Source organism: Brachycentrus maculatus, unplaced genomic scaffold (assembly GCF_059751285.1).
Source record: "Brachycentrus maculatus isolate JH-2025_06_01 unplaced genomic scaffold, ASM5975128v1 h1tg000167l, whole genome shotgun sequence".
Classification (NCBI taxonomy): domain Eukaryota; kingdom Metazoa; phylum Arthropoda; class Insecta; order Trichoptera; family Brachycentridae; genus Brachycentrus; species Brachycentrus maculatus.
In genome coordinates, this window is record NW_028280920.1 from 652,903 (window position 1) to 672,878 (window position 19,976).

General features: G+C 31.4%; 1 protein-coding gene across 2 annotated transcripts in view; it reads left to right on the top strand.

Moving 5' to 3' along the window:
* Window positions 1-17,308, top strand: part of LOC148308386 (LIM domain transcription factor LMO4.1-like) — a 99,392-nt gene extending 82,084 nt beyond the window's left edge. For both annotated transcript variants that reach the window (XM_088261837.1, XM_088261838.1), the window contains 4 exons: window positions 4,653-4,957; window positions 6,244-6,369; window positions 15,503-15,653; window positions 15,909-17,308. In XM_088261837.1, the coding sequence (XP_088117963.1) occupies window positions 4,653-4,957; window positions 6,244-6,369; window positions 15,503-15,653; window positions 15,909-16,127 (801 nt within the window). In that variant the 3' untranslated portion in view covers window positions 16,128-17,308. The remainder of the gene's footprint in view (window positions 1-4,652; window positions 4,958-6,243; window positions 6,370-15,502; window positions 15,654-15,908) is intronic.
* The last annotated feature ends 2,668 nt before the right edge of the window (window positions 17,309-19,976 follow it).

The window sequence follows — 19,976 nt, forward strand, 5'->3', positions numbered from 1 at the left end:
GAAATAATTTAAACTAAATAAAAATTTAAAAAATTAAGAATTTATGGAATATCATTACATTTGTGAACTTTTAAAACAGTAAAATATATTATTTAGGAAGAAAAATAATTTATGGCTAACAATATAAATACTTCTACTGCTTTTACTACTGACCTTATCCGCACCAAATGGTGCATAGGACACTGCATTAAATTGATGTTTTGTTAATTTGAGCGATTATTAAGTGAAGGTGAGGTGATCAGTTTTGTACTTCAGGTACCAGTCCAGAGTAATGTTCAATAAATTTTAAACTAAAAAAAAAAAAATTGATTTATTATATATCCTCGTGGATAACGAGATATCTAGCGTGGTAGCAAAATGTGCTATTCAATTGGTATTTTAACACAGATACCTGGTATTTTACATGGTTTCACTAAAAAAATAATACCATTTTAAAAAAATACTTTGAAATTTTTTCATTCAGTACAAGCGTTTTATATTTTGAGAGATGAAAATAAAAATAAAATATCTTACGGAAACTTTTTTAAAGAATTTCATCAACCTACATATTTGTAAGTAATTATGAAGATTTTTTCACATTGATGGATAGCAGTATTAATTACTGTGTCATAAATGTCGATTGACTCAAAGAACATATCTAAAAAAAAACGTACGACGTTTTGTTGGTAAACTTTTTACTAAATATACATATAATAATAAAAATAAATAATAATAAAACCCTTATCCGCACCCCAATGGTGCATAGGGCACTGCGTAAACGTAGTGTTATCTTGATCGTTTACACATGAAGGAAAGGTGATTAGCCCTCCGCTTTAAGTACCAGTCCAGGGTAGTATTGAATAAATATTACAGTGAAAAAATCACTCATATTTATTCTTACCCCCCTGGGAATCGAATCCGGTTCCTCCAGAACGGTAGCCAAGCGTGCTGACCATTACACTACGGAGGCGGACATATAATAAGAAAACAAAAATAATTATTAACGAATCAAGAGTTTCCCCATTAATAATACCTTTTCAATGTGTTATGCAATGATGCTGGTTTCATAACAATACATCAATAAATCTATTGATTTCATTGCACATTTTCGTTCGGAACTTTACGTTTTTGTTCGTTTAATTATAATTATTTGACAATAGATTTTAATAATGGACCTCATTTCAAAGCGTCAGTAAATAAATTACAGTGTTCTAGAATGAAATGAGATAAATAGCGGTGATATTCAAATCATATTTCTGCCGATAATGTAATTTAGCGTAACAAAAGCACAAGGAATAATTGATTGATTGTTACATGTTTTAAAATACAACGAGTGTTGTTTTATGTAGCCGGCCTTTGTGTAATATTGTCGAAAACAGTTTAAAAAACATTGACCAATCTGTTCAAAATACAAAAAGCTTTACATTAACACTCCTGTAAAAATATTAAAAAAATATATTTAACAGGTTTTTGACAGTATAAATTTAATGTAATTTTGATATCTATTATAAACATTTTCATTCAAACCCTTATCTGCACCCCAATGGTGCATAGGGCTGTGCATTTTTATAAAAGTAGTGTTATCTTGAGCGTTAAAATATGAAGGAACGGTGATCAGCCCTCCGCTTCGGTTACCAGTCCAGGGTAATATTGAATAAATATTAGATTAAAAAAAATCACTTATATTTATTTGATCCCCCCCCTGGGAATCGAACCTGGGACCTACAGTACGGTAGCCAAGCGTGCTGGCCATTACACTACGGAGGTGGACAAAAACTTTATTTTAAACTTAAGACTTAACTTTATTAAAACTTAAGAATTTAAAAACTTTAATTTGATTTTCCAGTATTAAAATGTCCTTAAATTAATGTTATATCATTAAAACATGATTAAAGCTTTTACTTTGTCGTTTAAAAATGTTACTTTTTTAATTTTTCACAAAAAATTTGGCATTTACATACTCACCGAGAATTTTGTCTACTGGTTTCGAGACGTAGCCGTGTCGTCGTCAGAACTATCACTACAACAGCATGCAAACAATACTACACGTCACTACCATAGCACTATTCACGTTAAGTGTGTGAATGTTATTTTACTCGAAATATGAATTATATGAACATTCACCAATTCTAATAACTAGAATTGGTGAATTTTACTCGTGTGTAAAGTGATCACTTAAACCAGCCTATAACGGTCGTCAGCCCCGTAATTGCCCAGATTTCTTGATTCTTCTTCATCTTTGATGAGATGTCAAAAAATACTCCTATAATTGGAGATAATCCAGATTTGTGAACAAGTATTTGGACACACTCAAAATGTTGTATTATATTTATAGAGATATTATGGTTATTAGAAGCAATGTTTTTGTATGTTCCCGATACTCACCTAAGACAGCGTCGGCATAGATTGTTTCACATTCATATACACAGGACCAACCTGCCTATGGTTATGCCTGTAGGAAGAGCTACCGCTATGTTGAACAATATCACATTGGATATTGATCTGTTCCATGTGTCTGAAGGAGTTTAAAAATCATTATTGCATCCTTTTTTTAAAGGTGTATTGTATGATATTTTTTTACATGATTTTTCTATCAATCCCCATGCTCCGGACGATTATTTAATATTATTAATTACTTGCCTATGACATGACTGGTTGTGATTGATTCTGTCATCCGCCATTACAAATCATAATTAATTATCTGTACAGGCTTAAGCCGTCACAAACAGAATACATATAACAAGAGGAATAGCCGTAGCGCATTAATTATTTTGTCGTTGCACACAACCGTAATATTTAGATAATAACTTATTCAACATACTACATATATAAATTGTAACGTATGTACATTGAAAGCTTTAAATTGGAAACAGAATGTGCAAAAAAAAGGTATAAGGTAGTTAACGAAAATTTATGAGGCAATAGGACAATGATCTAGTGTTCGGACATCAGATTTAGTGGTGTCTGATTTGAAGACGAATAATTCAAATAAATGAGCTCTGTGACAAATCTTGATTGCTATAAGATATTGAATCCATTGTATTGTTTTCGCGGATCAACCTTTTTCATTTATTATTAACTTTAAACATTCTCTTTCAATTTAAAGACATATAAACTGTAAGTAAATATTTATGTATTAATTTTAAATCAAACACAGATTTTTTGAGTCTGCTAAGTTGTATTTTATTAACAAAAATGTTTAAAATTTTTGTTGTTAAATTATGTGTTTTTGTTAATAAAATACAACTTAGTAGACTCAAATAATCTGTGTTTGATTTAAAATTAATACATAAATTAAAATGGAGTTCTACAAATTAAACGCCAAATCAATAAATATAAGTAAATATGCTATAAATTTTTGTAAAGAATCCTGGCAAGGAGAATTTTCTAAGGCAACTAATAAATATGTTTTTTTCAATCTTTACATATATCTAGCTTAACAAACAAAATTTATTGATCGTTAATAGCATTCATATACGGTTATTATTCCTGCACCTTAGGTACAAATACAGGATAATATTAAATAAATACAATAAAATGTTTATTGTAACCTCAGCAAACGTTAAATAACATACTTACACTATGGAACCGAGCGTAAATCTACAATAATTAATATTTAAGGTACATACTGACTGTGTGATTTTCCACTTTGTAATATAATATATATTTTTTTAATTATTAACTTTAATTATTAATTTGTCCGCCTCCGTAGTGTAATGGTCAGCACGCTCGGCTACCGTTCTGGAGGTCCCGGGTTCGATTCCCAAGGGGGGTAAAATAAATATAAGTGATTTTTTTACTGTAATATTTATTCAATATTACCCTGGACTGGTACCTGAATCGGAGGGCTGATCACCTTTCCTTCATGTGTAAACGATCGAGATAACACTGCGTTAATATGACACAGTGCCCTATGCACCATTTGGGTGCGGATAAGGGTTTTTTTTTATTTTTTTTATTAATTATTAACTAACTAACCATCACGTCGCTTCCCCGTACTTGTAGGCAGAGAGATGTTACCGCTATAGTGACACAGTATGTGTGAGTTCACAACAGCCATCTATGTTGGAATGAGGAAAGCATTAATTGTAGACTCTTTTTATTTATATGCGAGGTCCGAATCCTGGATTATATTCGCATATTCGCAGACCTATCTGAAAGCTGTCACGAGATTGATCAATATATCGTAGTCATACAGGAGAAAGTGACCACGTGCAATATTTACAAAAACGTGATTATTGACTATTTGATATCTTACTAGCCCTGAAAAAAATCCCAAAGTATTTTATACTTGGAAGTATAATATATTGACTTGTTAAAAATGACTAACTGTTTATTTTCTTGCCAAAGCAAAAGTGACTTAAATGACCCCCCTGAACATTTTACGTTTTATTAGTTGGTCACTTTCAGTCAGTCCAAAAAATTTGCGTAGTGTGATTGTCAATCACAGGTAGAATTGGTGAATGTTACACTTGTGTAAAGTGATCATTTAAACCAGTGATGGACGATCGTAAGCCCTGTAAATGCCCAGACTTCAATTATTATTCTTCATATAGATGAAGAATAATAATTGAAGTCTGGGCTGAAATGTGAAAAATAATATAACTAAGTCGTGTTTAACGGCTCCACATGTATTTGCTTATGTCCTCATCCCGTTTGTCCGCTTGTTGCAGAGCGACAGGCGCGTCCTGTCGGTGCCCAACGGCAGCAGCCCCGTGGTGGCCGCCATGACCATGGACGCGGGCAAGGAGAGCGCGCCGGGCGGCGCGGCGGCCGCCGGGCCGGGCGCCGGAGCCGCGCCGCAGGAGTGCGCCGGCTGCGGCAAGCACATCACGGAGCGCTTCCTGCTCAAGGCGCTGGACCTGCTGTGGCACGAGGACTGCCTCAAGTGCGGCTGCTGTGACTGTCGCCTCGGCGAGGTGGGCTCCACGCTCTACACCAAGGCCAACCTCATCCTGTGCAAGAGGGACTACCTCAGGTGAGAAATTCTTCTTCTTCTTCTTCTTTTATGTCCGCCTCCGTAGTGTAATGGTCAGCACGCTCGGCCACCATACTGGAGGTCCCGGATTCAATTCCCAGGGAGGGTCACATAAATATTAGTGATTTTTTCACTGTAATATTTATTCAATATAACCCTGGACTGGTTCCTGAAGCGGAGGGCTGATCGCCTTTCCTTCATGTGTTAATGATCAAGATAACACTGCATTTATATGATGCAGTATCCTATGCATCAAAGGGTGCGAATAAGGGTTTGAAAAAAATACTTCTTAATTTTGATAGATCCTCAGGATCTGTTTGTGCTTCCGCATGTTGCTCTTGAAATGTTGACTCCTAGCTATCTCTCCACCTTTTTGAAGGTCTGCCTGGAGGTCTGCATCTTTCAGGGTTTCCTTTTAGGGCGATACGTGAAAGTCTGTCTTCTAACATTCTGTTTATATGCTCATTCCAGTATCGCTTTCGTTGTCATCCGCACCTCACGATATCTTCCGTCTTTCTTTTAGAATCAACACAAAACTAACATGGAAATATTAACAATTTACGCGTTTTATTATATGTTCTCATCAGACACTGGAATATTAACATCATACTGTTAAAATAGCAATATTAATGTTGCCTCAACTTAAGACGAAACGTTAATTGTTTTTTTTTTCATATGAAAGGATGAACTTTGTTTAGTATTTGGTTTAAGACTGATAATGTAAACTTAATGACTATTTTAATTACCTACCTAATCACTTTATTTTCACTCTTTCTTGTTATATATATTATATATTGTTGTATAAAATGTGAAATCAGTAATTGGCCTCATTACGGTTGTCCAAACTTAAAACACTGTAAAGGACATTTTTTTGTAGTACGTTTTTTTTTGCATTTTTGGACTACGTAGAATCTACTTAGTCCAAAAATGCAAAAAAAAAGTACTACAAAAAAATGTCCCTTACTGTGTTTTGAGTTTGTACAGCCGATTATCGGCTCCTTATATGGTTTATTTAAATTATTTTTGATAATGGCTGTTAATTTCCAATAAATAAATAAATACATTTGTGTAACGTTCACAATTCTGCCCAATATGGGACATCCGTGTATGTATGTATATATAAATATTTGTAATGGTCTTGGGTGCTTTTCACATATGGGTAGCATTTTAATAGATTTGTCAGTATGGCTGATTGTGTTGCCATCAGTAGAAAAATTCGTCAAATGAAGAGAATTAAACGATAAACTTTATGTATTTATTTATTAAATAAGTATTATTGTCCACAGATTATTTGGAAACACGGGATATTGCGCAGCTTGCAACAAAGTTATTCCAGCTTTTGAAATGGTCATGAGAGCCAGGAACAACGTTTACCATCTAGAATGCTTCGCCTGTCAGCAATGCAATCACAGGTAAGGTTCAAAATATTTAAAAAAATACCTTTATTCATATAAAACTATTTCTAACATAAAATTGATTCCATAAAAAAGTTTCTTGTCTTGATATCGATTTGAACGGATTTTGATCGTAACTTGATTAAGATTAACCTTGACTTAATCTTAACTTAACAACATTTTGAGTTTGTCTAAATATATATATATATATATATATATATATATCTATATATATATAAATATATAAAATATATGTATATATATATATATTTATATATATATATATATATATATATATATATATATATATATATATATATATATATTTATATATATATATATATATATATATATATATATATATATATACATATATATGTAAAACCTTCATCCGCACCCCAATGCTGCATAGGGCACTGCGTCATATAAACGCAGTGTTATCTTGATCGTTTACACATGAAGGAAAGGTGACCTCTAGAAAGGTAGCCGAGCGTGCTGACCATTACACTACGGAGGTGTCCAATACCTTATTACAAATCTGGATTATCTCCATATTATAGGACATATTTTCCATATTATATTTTGACATCTCAGCATAGATGACGGAGAATATGGATGTCTGGGTATTTACAGGGCAGTCATAGGCTGGTTTAAGTGATCACTTTACACACGTGTTATATTCTCTAATTCTTCCCATGATTGACAACCGTAAATGCCCATACCTCCATATTCTTTTGTATCTATGTTGAGATGCCAATTATTTTTTAAAAAGCAATCAGTATATAACATTACGTGATTTGCGATTTTTAACAAAAGAATGGGTATATTTTAATCTATGTAGATACGAGTTTAAACAATATTTGTTTGAGACAAATCGATAAACTGCAGAGATAAAATTTCATCTTTACGATGTTTTGTTCTGTTTTAAAGAGTCAATTCGTATAGTAATTTGGATGGTAGAACAGCCTCCACCACCAGTAAAAATCTCGTTTAATTATCATGTACAACCCTAAATAGGTACTTAGTCGGGAATAATTTTAATATCCCCCTAAATCATCGCGTTAACGGCATCTCCTAAAGATAAAGCGATAACGTATCCATTCTTCGTGAAATTAAAATGTTGAAAGCAAACCCTTTTGTAGCAAATCTCAGGTCGCTGATATAATAATTTATCAAAGAACCTCTTACTCGCTCCCCCGTGACCCGCCATTCAATTCGCAGAAACAAAGAATTGAAATGTTAATTGGTGTATTAAATCATATCTTCTATAGGGGTATTATTTATAAAGTTGTACTCTGCCCATTGTGGAGGTAACGTTTCACTCCCGTACAATAGGTCACAGCTATTCGCGTACCCAGTACCTACTTGCGAGGGTTCAATTGTGGATGAACTCTTTGTCTGGTACGCTCTATTATTTGTAACCGTAGGATTTTGACCTCCGATTCGAAATAGATCAGCCGCATATATAATATATATGATATGATCCAAAATACTGATCCAAGAAAAATGTAACTAGCTAACTAAATAACCAACTAAGTATCACGCCGTTTCTCCGTAGGGGTAGGCAGAGAGAATATAACGTCACACCAATCTGACACTGCATACAATCTTGGCCTCTTTCACATTCATACATGTCCGATTATTCCATATGACTCCTGACTTGAGCAACATCAAGTATTTGAAAAACTTGATCATGCCAAATTTTCTTCGGTCATCCTCTGTTTCGATTACCAACCATAATCTATTTCTCAATTTATGAGCAAGAAAAATGTAATTGTCTTAAATGTCGATAAAAATAATAATTTTTATCCGGCTTGACAAAGCGTTGGGTATATAGTAGGGCATATTTTGTTTACAACTGCATAATATTATTTAAAAAAATATATATGTGTGTTGAAATGGTTTGTGCGTGTGAATCGAATTAGTGAAGAAAGAATAGTAAACAAATTTATGAGGCAAATGTGGTTGTAATAGAAGCAGTGGTTGACCGAGGAAAACTTGGCGTAGCCAAGTATTTCAAATATTTGAATGTGGTTAGATTAGGGGTTGGAATAATCAGGGGGTATGTGGCATATGAGGAGATGCATGAATGTGATAGAGGCAAGGATTGTATGGAAATACAGATTGCGGTGGTGTTCTTTTCAGAGTAAGCAGATTTGCCTACTCCTGAGAGAAAACGGCGTGATTAGAATTGTGCCCTTGGGATGTTGAAAGATAACAAGGGGTATAAGCTGTTTCTTGTTTTTATCAATGTGATTAAACAATACGGAAGATTCTATCATTGTGACTTAATGGATAAACCAAGTATGTTACCACGAAGTGATCGCCGAATCAATTAATAAGCTTTTCTCGTTTAAACTCCATTATCCTTTAACACATTTGTATGACTTGATACGTTTTACTAGTATGCCTCGTTATATCAGCGATATATCAGTAATTTTAGGTCATAAATCTATTCATTATCGCAGTAACTATCTCCTACGTCGTTACGTACGTTATATACGTTGTTTCTAGCTCGTCACCAAACATGAAAACATATTCTACATACTAGTGTGGGGTTTCAAAATATCTGAAATGCGTCCAATTAAAAGTTTCCACGGAATATGAACGACCTTTTGTAATAAAGTGCAGCAATATCGATCGTCCAAATTATTAACCATTGAAAAGTGACTGCATTCAGCTTGCATGTTATCGTTTACATTTTGATTAAACAATGGCACAAATACTAGCCACTGCCGTCTAAACTAATGAAATATTTCATGACGCCAGAATTGAATTACCACCGTCATATTATCCGAGTTTAATTTTGTCATAGTATCTAATTAATTTGAAAGCTGGATTCACCCTCGCCGCCGCATTCAATAGAAGTTGAGGGCTATTGTTCGGTTTTGTGAGCTTAAAGCGTTTTAGGATTCATAATTTATATCCCTGCGCTATTGGAAATACTGTCCAAATTATTTGCAGATATTAATGTGTGACTCCGCAAAGGGATGAAAATAACGAATGTGATTCTGCAACATTATCATGGATATAATCATCCAATTAAAATATTTAATTCGGAAAATTTACAAAAAGTACATATCCATTCCTGATTGGAAAAAGTACCAAAAATAAAGAGTCATAAGATTGACCAATATAACTGAAGCGTCCTTGAGGTATTATATTACGAAAATGGCGCTATATAAGTTGTCCAATTATATTATTATTATTATTAACTATGAGTTCAAAAAATTTGAGTCAGCTCTTACCCAATCCTGGGTAGAATGGTGAAGGTTGCACGTATGTAAAGTGATCACTTAACCAGTCCATGATATGTCATAAGCCATGGAAATACTTAGATTTACATATTCTTCTTCATCATTGTTGAGATGTTAAAAAAAAAACTAAAAAAAATTTTTATTTTATTTTATCGAGTTTATAAAATGTGCCACAAAGAATCGGCAAAATACATTCAAGAAATAAATAAATATTTATTGTGAAAGATTATTACAGTCTTCAAGGGTTTAACTTATTATCATACCTATCTTTATCGTCTATCAATATGGTATGTATTGTATCAGTTCTCTTTTATCATACATCTATATATCATATTTTAAGAGAGATTATAAGTATTCCTTGAAAATTTTTCTAGATATTTATTGAGGTTACCATGAGTGAAAACATCTCTTTATTAAATTTTGAAATATGTAAAATATTTTTTTATTTTTCTGCTTTAAAATCATGTGAGGTATAAAAAAAAGTTTAACTAATTTCATAGGAGAGCCGATACATAACATTCAAATATCGGGTTAAATCACAGCATTCAACCCCTAATACGAATTATTATTGGGGTTATTATGATGAATAGGTTTTTGAAATTGTTACATTTTGAAAATTTATATTGATTATTCTTTATATTTTAATATTTTTAACGAAAAACTAGAGATAACGTTACAAAACAAATATTTTTATTTATATATACCCACCCCTATAAAATCATTTACGAGTAAATGTATTGAGTGCTATAGAAATTGATTTGATTCCAATGCGTTTTGACATGGACCGGCATAATATTCCAAATTCCGAATCGTGATAGCTGCCTTCATAATACCATCATGTAATTAACATATGCCAATGAATGGAATTATTACTATCGCCATACATTCCAACCTGTACTGCAAACAGGGGAAATGCATCCTTACTCACATTTTGTGTCAATTATTATTAATTATCTGTATTGCCATGGAAAAGAGATAACTGAGAAACAAAATAATTATTATCTTCTTCTTCTTCTTCTTCTTCTTCTTGGCTCTGTCTAAACTTACCGTCTTTGTAGACTGTTGGGGTCAGCTCTCCTCGTCCTCAGGTTGTTAGTTCTTCTATCTTGGGCAACGTCACCTAGGCTATGCCTTCGAATTATGTTTTCTTTGTGCAGCGTCCAAGAGTTTTTTGGTCTTCTTACCAAAATCTTGGGGATTGCCTTGTTCACGATATGATCAGGTTCTCTGCGTCTTATGTGCCTATACTATCTCTATTGCCTTTCCTCTACCTTTATACTGTTGATGCATTTTACACCCAGGCTTCCACGAATGCGTGATTAAATTTTTTTTTATCTCTATATGATACTCCAGCTAACCCATCTAAGCATTTCAGCAGTTATTACTTAATAATAATTATTTTTATTTTATTATTTCTTCAATAAGCTTTTATTACATTTGATACAAACTATTATTTACACTTAATTTACATCTTATATATTAACAAATTGCTACAGTATACAAAACATTTATTTTTAAATTCTCTCAGACTCTTTTTATTCTTCATACATTCAGGCGTCTCATCATACATTTTCATACCCTTATACATAATACAATTTTGTTTCTGTATTTTTTAATGGAAGTCTTATTTTGTCTTTATTTCTAGTAACATGTTTATGATTTTTTTTAAACTTCATTTTAAAAGTATTTAGGGATTTTATCTTAAAAAAAATATTACATATTAAAATAAGTGTATTTTATATTAGTATTTTTTTAAAGGTAACCAGTTGAGTTCTTCTCTCATTTTCTCTAAATTATTATATATTTTTTTCTTAAACACTATTCTCATAGATTTATTTTGAAGAATCTTCAATTTATTTATAAAAAGACGATTTAAAATAAGTAAAAATTTCGCTTTTATTATAATCACATTTTTTCATACGCGAGGTTGTATAGAATGCAGGCTGTTTGAAATAATCGGTTTTGAAAGAAATATATGTGAATTTAAGCAAAAATATATGGGATTTACAGACCATAACAATAAAGAACGCGCAACACTAAATCAATCGGTTTGTGTATCGAAGCCTGCGCTTATTTATGGAAACAGCTTTTCATAAAAATTTATAGGGGACTAATTTTCGTAGACCCCAACATATATCCTGCGGAATTGCGGGCTTAAAGAATTTAAGGGTGCGTTTAAATAATAAAAGTCAACTCTTTCTTTCAAAGGGATGTGTAAGGGTATAATTATTCAGAAGATTTAGGTCGTGTGGTCTACGCGTAACCACACATTTTTACTACTCTTTAAGTGGAAATTAAAATTAAAGTGCAAGTTTATGATATTTAGTAAAAAAAAATCATATTATGTCTTATCCGTACTTCATTGTATGCAGGAAACTGCAATGGAAAGATGTTCTGTTACCTTTTTTTCCAAATTACTTGTATCAAATTGGTTTTACTCATCAATCGTTTAACACTTTCGTATTTTTACCGTTTTTTGGGTTTGAATTTATAAATCAAAATTCATATTCTATATCAAGATCAAGATATGTGTGATTTGCATTTGCATGGAAGTTTTTTTTATAGTTAAAATTATTGCACAAGTTAAAATAGAAACTCCACTGACAAGACACGAGGTTTCTGCAAAAAATATTTTTATAAATGTATCATTTAAAAAAACAAAAATGGATCTAAAGTATGTTTGTTTATTATGTGGGTATATATATTTTTTTACAAATAAATGAAATTCCGACAAAAAATATATAAAATATGTCAATGCCAAAAGCAAAATATGTACTTTTGAAAAAATCTCAATATATGGATAATATAAATAATACTTACCCTTAATTAATCAATTTGAAGATAATAAAAATTACATTTTTTTCTCGGTAATTTTTTCATAAAATTTTCTTGGTAAATTGATAAACAGTGATATTTTCACTAACAGTAAAATCATTGTGAACACTAAATCACTGAAATTTCTCAGTAAAATTTTGATTAAAAATACATTACCACAAAGTGACTACCTAATCAATTTATAAAATTGTAATTGATTTTGCAAATTACATACTGGATTCTCCGTTGATACGGAGAATACTATTAATATGAGTCTTTATGATGAAAATTCCAAAAGTAAAAAAAGAAACAAGGGTAAAAAAATATTTTTCTATCAAATTACCGTCCTTTAGTACCTACTTGTGATAAAAATCCATAAAAGCAACTCATTTCGTTATATTTTATAACGATTTTTTCAACGGCAAAAAGTAAATAGAAATTCAGGAAAACTCGATATTTTTTTAATATCTCTATCATAAATTTTTCTGTTTTCAATAAATCAGTTGATATTTGTTTAACTTTTTTCGATTTAAGACCAATTAGAAGAAGGAATATTTCTTACAAAAATTTCAAACACATCTTTACTAAAATGATAAAATTTATCGCATAATTACGGTGATACGAAGACAATTGGTACTACAAGGAAGCGTACATATATATATACGTTTTTTTAATATTTTTCGTTATACCACAAAAAATCTCCAACCACTATCATGAAATAAACTCATATTAGTTTAAATAATGGAAATAACTTGATTTTCTAAAATTCTATGTCAACTCCACAATTTTTCCTATCTTTTTTTCTGGTTGAATTTCCAAGATGCATGTTAAAGTATGGCAGGAGAAATACCCCATCTCCTGTGACCTTTTCTGAACATCGAATTCAAATTTATTCGGGACTGGTCGATTGTTTATTTATAATGGCAGCACATCTGTAGCGTTCTGATGCGTTTTACATTCAAATATTATTAAATTTGAATCAAACTGTTCTCCCTCCAAACGATATTATTCCGCTCGAGGAAAGTGTTCTAGAATACCAAATTTGAGTTTAAACAAACGTTCGGAAAATGTTTAAAACGCAATTGAATTTTGTTATACCACTACTATCATCATGCCGTCTTCCTTAGTGGTAGGCAGAGAGGATAGAACGCCACACTTATCTATCCTGATATACACTCTGTCTAGTCATATTTGCCCTCCAATTACGTAGATTTTTAACACCACCAGATTTTAGGTAAAATCCAGAAGAGTACATAATATATCTCAATAAAGATGAATAAAAATATGGAAGTCTAGGTATTGACAGAGCTTACGATATGTCGACGGCTGGTTTGACTTACTTAACTTAACCATAGATGGTGCCGAGAACTCACTTGTAAAATAATGTGTCAATTGAAGAATTTACAACTTCCAAAAATGTATTAGTGAGGTTATCAATCATGAGTAGAATGGTGAATGTTACACGTGTATAAAGTGATAACTTAAACTACCCCACGATATATCAAAAGTTCTATAAATATCCAGACTTATACATTCTTCCTTATCTATGTTGAGATGTTAAAAATATATAGAGTATAGAGTATGTATGTAGAGTTTGGAAAAAAGGGATCTCTGAAAAACGATTTTTCATTCAAATTCGTATTGCATTGTTTGTTTGAATATTTGAAATACGGACCTTCGCCACGTCCAGCGGCAAAATTCGGTTCCCGCGAAAAATGTTGTTTGTGCAATTCGTTTGCGCGGGAAACTGGCCCCATGATTTCCCACACGACTTATAAAATGCTTTAAAGGACAACCTTTCCCTACATCTTGGCCCGGACCTCTTGTTTGCCCTGCGATCCTGATTCTATTGTATATGACACACAGCCCCATCTGATTCAATACAATAATTCATGACAGGCGAGACCTGAATTGTTAACTTCGCCTACGGAGGATGTCTTGTCACCAGAGAGCGATAGCAGTAAAAAATGTTTTCTTGAACAAGTATTTACATGGCAATTTCACCTTTTTTAGCTTTCAATTTGTGGAATTTTCTATAAACCATTTTCTCGGACACTGCGCCGACTGATATAACATTTCAACTTTTTGCTGTTGATTTACAACAAAAAACATCATCCCTTAAAAATATTTATTATTTATATGTTTATTATTTATATATATATATATATATATATATATATATATATATATATATATATATATATATATATATATATATATATATTATATATATATATATATATATATATATACAATATATATACATATATAAATATATATATATATATATATATATATATATATATATATATATATATATATATATATATATATATAATATGTATTTTTTTCACTCCAATATTTATTCAATATCACACTGAAGTGGAGGGCGGATCACCTTTCCTTCATGTGTTAACGATCAAGATAACATTGCGTTTATTTTTTATTAATTATGGACTACCTCCATAGTGCAATTTCAATCACATTTGGCTACCATGCTGGGAGATAGAATAAATGATAATTATTTGTTAATGTTTTTCTTTAAAAAAAATTGATAAAAATATAAGTATAATAACAACAAATGGAAGTACCTATACATCAGAAATAATTTAATCTCAGGCTTTCCTGAAATATACATGTATTAACTTATTCGAAATGAATCTCACGTACGTTCAAATAGAGGAAGCTATATATACTTCGCAAATTACTTTTGCTGAAAGATTTTTTATTTTATTATTTCCCTAAAATAATAAAAAAAAAAATGCATTGTGCTTTAGAAGAGAGTATAGTTGAACTGTAAAAAAAACTTTTTTGATTTTTACTTTTTTCTGACACTTTGTGGAACGTTTTACAAACTTTATAAAATAAAACTAAAACCGTTTTTACCCACTTTTTTTCTTATTTTTTAAATTTGTTATTATCCTTCTCTTTACTTATTATCCTTCTTTGAAAATTTCCAAGTGGCTATCCAAACTAGTTGGAATAAAAATAAAGTAAAAACAAGGATTTAGTTTTATTTTATAAAGTTTCAATTTAGCGTTATTCCTTCAATTTTAATAATTCTTGATCTTTTGTTACAGGTTCTGTGTTGGAGATAGGTTCTACTTGTGTGAGAACAAGATCTTGTGCGAGTACGACTACGAGGAGCGCCTTGTGTTCGCCAACATGGCATACAACCCTCCGCCACTTGCCCACCTCAAGCGTCAGACCACGCACCTACCCCCACCACCCGTAAGAATATTGTTTATTATTTTCGGACAAATTAAAATTAACACTCTCTTCATCATTCATCATTCACTTTGTGTAATACCACTTTAATAAACACTAATTTTTGGAAGTTCTATATATATGATCCAATTTCAAAAAAATTGTTCGTTAATCACAAGAATTTCACTAGAGACATCTATTGGTGAGATCAAAATGTTGATTACTTTATACACGTGTAACATTCAAATTTTGAATTAAAATATTTCATTTTTCCTCTAGCAAAACAACACCAGTCTGCCACACGCCTTGATGAACGGTCACGGTCACGGGGGCGGCGGGGGCGTGCGCCCCCCTGGCGACATGAACAACAACATGTCGCAGCAGCAGGGAGCAGGGGGGCCTAACGGGGGTCCGGGACAAGGCCCCTACCAGCCGGGGCACCTGGGCCCCAAAGGGGGCTCGCACGGCCTCGGCATGGGCATGGGCACGCCCAGCTGAGATCACTGAGGGCGCGCCCACCAGACCAATCCATCTAACCAATATGGTCTGTACAATAATCGAGGGTATTTCTATTGAAAAATACACTTAATTGACGCAGTGTCTACTTGTTACGATTGTACCGTTATTAAAACAAGTTAAATTCAAAGCAAATACAGTTGAACCTCTCATAACGAGTAATTCGCAGTACGAGCAAATAAAAATCCAAAAAAGTTTCTCCCTAAACGAGCGATATTTCGCATAACGAGTTACAGAGAAAGGGCAAGTCCCTTTTTTATGACATTCACTTGCGGGCCGGGACTCGAGGTGGATAAGAACTATATTGAAGAGCTTGTGAAAGAGCTTAGTCAAGAGCTGACCACCGAAGAGCTTATAGAGTTGCATCGTATTTCACAGGAAGAAATTATGGAGGTGAGCTTGTTAATAAAGGAAAAGAAAGTAGTAGAGCAACAATATTCTAGCACAATAAGACAAATGCTGAAAATATTAGAAACTGTTGCATCGTACATTTAGAAGCATCACCCGAATAAGGAGGTGGCTATTCGTGCTACAAATTTATTCAATAATAATGGTATGGCACATTTTCGCCAAATTTTAATGCTTCGGTACGTCTTCGACAGTTTTCTAGTTAAAAGAAATAATTATTTGTCACAAATTCGTATTTTAAAATTCTGTATTGCATTCAAAGTTGTTTCACTCCTCAACAATTTAAAACAAATATTTTTTTGGAACACATTATCGTATTTTACATTAATTTCTATGGTTTTTTTTTGCTTCACGAGTATGATGCTGGAACGAATTATGCTCGTTATAAGAGGTTCCACTGTATCGTCAAAAATACCCTCTTTTATGGTTAAATAATAAATGATTCTAAGTAGGAGTATAAATAATACCAGTTTACTCTCATTTATATGCGCCAAAAATCGTTTAAAATAACAGTTCTCGTTCAAAAGTTAATCAGAAACAATTGTTTGTATGTTCATTAAGTTGAATTTAGACCACTGATTTATAGTATGTCTATATTTGTATACAATATGTGTTTAAAGCTTAATAAAACCTTATGTAGACTATGAATGATGTAATTTTCATTCTGAATTTCAAGATTATCGACGACATTAATTATTGCAATAGAATTTAAAATACAGCCTTTTCACTTAAAATTGGACGATTTTCAAAAGAAATTGGACATTATATTGTATTTTGTAAAAAGAATAATAATTTATTTTAAATATATTAATAGTAGTACTACGTATACCGTCAGTGTTAATACTTGCCCACATCTTTTATTCTTAAGACTAGTAAGTTGTCAAGTTGGCAAATCTACGCGGCGCGCTGTCATAGTCTGTGCGCGCGATGTGTATTAAAGTTTTCAGAGAAGATTTTTAATACTACTTTGAATCATGAGTACTTTTTTGAATATATATTTTTTTATTTTTATAAAATACAGTAAAGCGTCCGATTAATTTAGTAAAACGTTCGATTTGATTTGTGGAGAGTCCAGTTTAATTTGTATAACGGAGTAATTTTCCAAATCGTTTATGTTAGAGCATAGAGTAAATCTGATAAATAATTGGGCCCCGTTGTACTGGGCTGTTGATTCTTTTCACAGTTTTTAATGAACGTGAATATTAAAAGTTTTTTGTTCTTGTATTTCATTATTCAGCTCTTAATAAAGTAATTTGATATGAATTTAACAACGTATAGTGACGAATTGATAATGGGTTTATTCGTGACAGATTAGCGTTATGGTTAAAATAATAAACACGCGCTGTATTGAGTTGTAACTAGAGATGTGAATACTAGGTAACTGTTACTTATTCGGTTATTGAATGGTTGGTAATCGTTATTTTTTTCGGCTTGAATTTCTTTCCAGCTTAAGTTTTTTATTTCAAATTGAGACATAAATTCTAATACATTTCTCAATTGGATTTCAAAAACTTTAGCTGGATAGAAAGCTTCTTTGCTGAAAATGCGCAATACCCATCGAAATTTGTGCACTTTGTCGTGGTTATCTTTTAGAAATCGAATCCAATAACCGAATTGAGTAAAGATTTTTTTAAAAGTCGTTATTTCATTCGGTGTTTTAATTCTGTTGCACCTGTCTAGTTAAAACTCAAGTTTTACGAATGAAAGCTTGTTATTGTAAAACATAATGGTAATATTATATGACGATAATTATTATTTATTAAATGTGATTTGTATAGAATAAGTTTAAATTTATTGTTTTTTTTTTAAAAGCTGTTTTTAAATGGTGTAGAATATTAAATAAATAAAAAATGTGTTATATTAAGCAGGATTTGGAATGAGCCATGTTTTTATTTTATTTTTAAATAATGGTTTGAATTAAATTCGTAAATTCAATATTTATAAACACTGCATTACTTATGCAATATTTCTCGTACATAATTAGCTTTGAGATTATTTCTGTTCTCGTAATAGTATTAATTACTGTTGTGTAAATAACTGTACAAAGATTTTTATAGATATGTGAATATGTAAAATTAAAATTTAGAATATTTGTATTAGATAACATTCCTTTGAAATATATTAACTGATTAAACTCAATTTTTTGTCAGAAATGCTCATGAATGCCAAATGATAATTTAAAAGATAACTGCCGCTAGTAAATTCAACGTGACCCATCCTCTAAATATATTTAACTTTATTTTAAATTATGAAAACTTATTTCCCAAGTTTATGGAAAAAATTGACTTTATCAAACACGGATTAACATTTTAAATAAAAAATCAATCGGCGGCAGTTTTTCATTTACTAAATACGTAACAAGATATTATTTAGAATTTCATCGAATATATTTTCATTAACATAAATTCGATCTCAGTAATTTCTTTAAGTAATGTGCCATATTTAATTAAGTTTCATAATCCCGATTTAAAAATGCTCTTTTCTAATTAGTAGTTTCCAAAAAAATATCGAATCTCATTTTTAATGACTGACTTTTAAAAAATCCGCGCTTCATTTAAATAATTAAGAGCATTTTTTTTTGAATATATTTTATTTTAATTGCATTGTTGAAAATATTATTTGTTACAAAAACGTATATATTTATAAGTTACGTTATGAATGATTGTTAAAAAGTTATTGACTTTTCTGGTTATAATCAATTTATATAAGCTTTTAATTAATTCTAAAAAAATGTGAGTGTACATGTAAATATAATTATTATAGGAAACCTTAATACAATATGTGAGGTATTAATTATAATTTTATAACTGTTGACAGTTGGAGAATTGAAACCTGAAATCAATTATAATTGAAAATATATCACAACCTCATTATAAACCAAACCAATGATTTGACCAAAGAAAAAATAAATAAATAAACCTGAAATTTTATGTTTTTTTTACTGTCGACAATATAACCCTTTCCTGCCTTATTTTAAGATCCCCTTTCCTCATTAAAAAAAAAAAACTAAAAAAATGATCCCAAAATATTTGTACACTAAAAGTGAGAACTGAAAAAACATTTCATTATGTAAAGAAAATTCCTAAAAGAGGGTGAACGGAGGACTCCGGTCACAGCGAAAAAGAGGTCATTACACTTTTTGACAATAAGCTACAATATTTTTTTACATGTTTCACGTCTCAATATAGATGAAGAAGAATATGGAAGTTTGGGCATTTACCGGGCCTACGATCTGCCATAGGCTAGTTTAAGTGATCATATGTAGCATTCAACAATTCTACCCATGATTAACAACTACACTACTCAAATTTTTGGATCTTCTAGATATATGTATTTATCAATCTCGTAACACAGTACGTGTGAGTTCACAACAGCCATCTTTGTTGGAATGAGGAAAGCTTTTATTGAACAGAGACTCTTTTT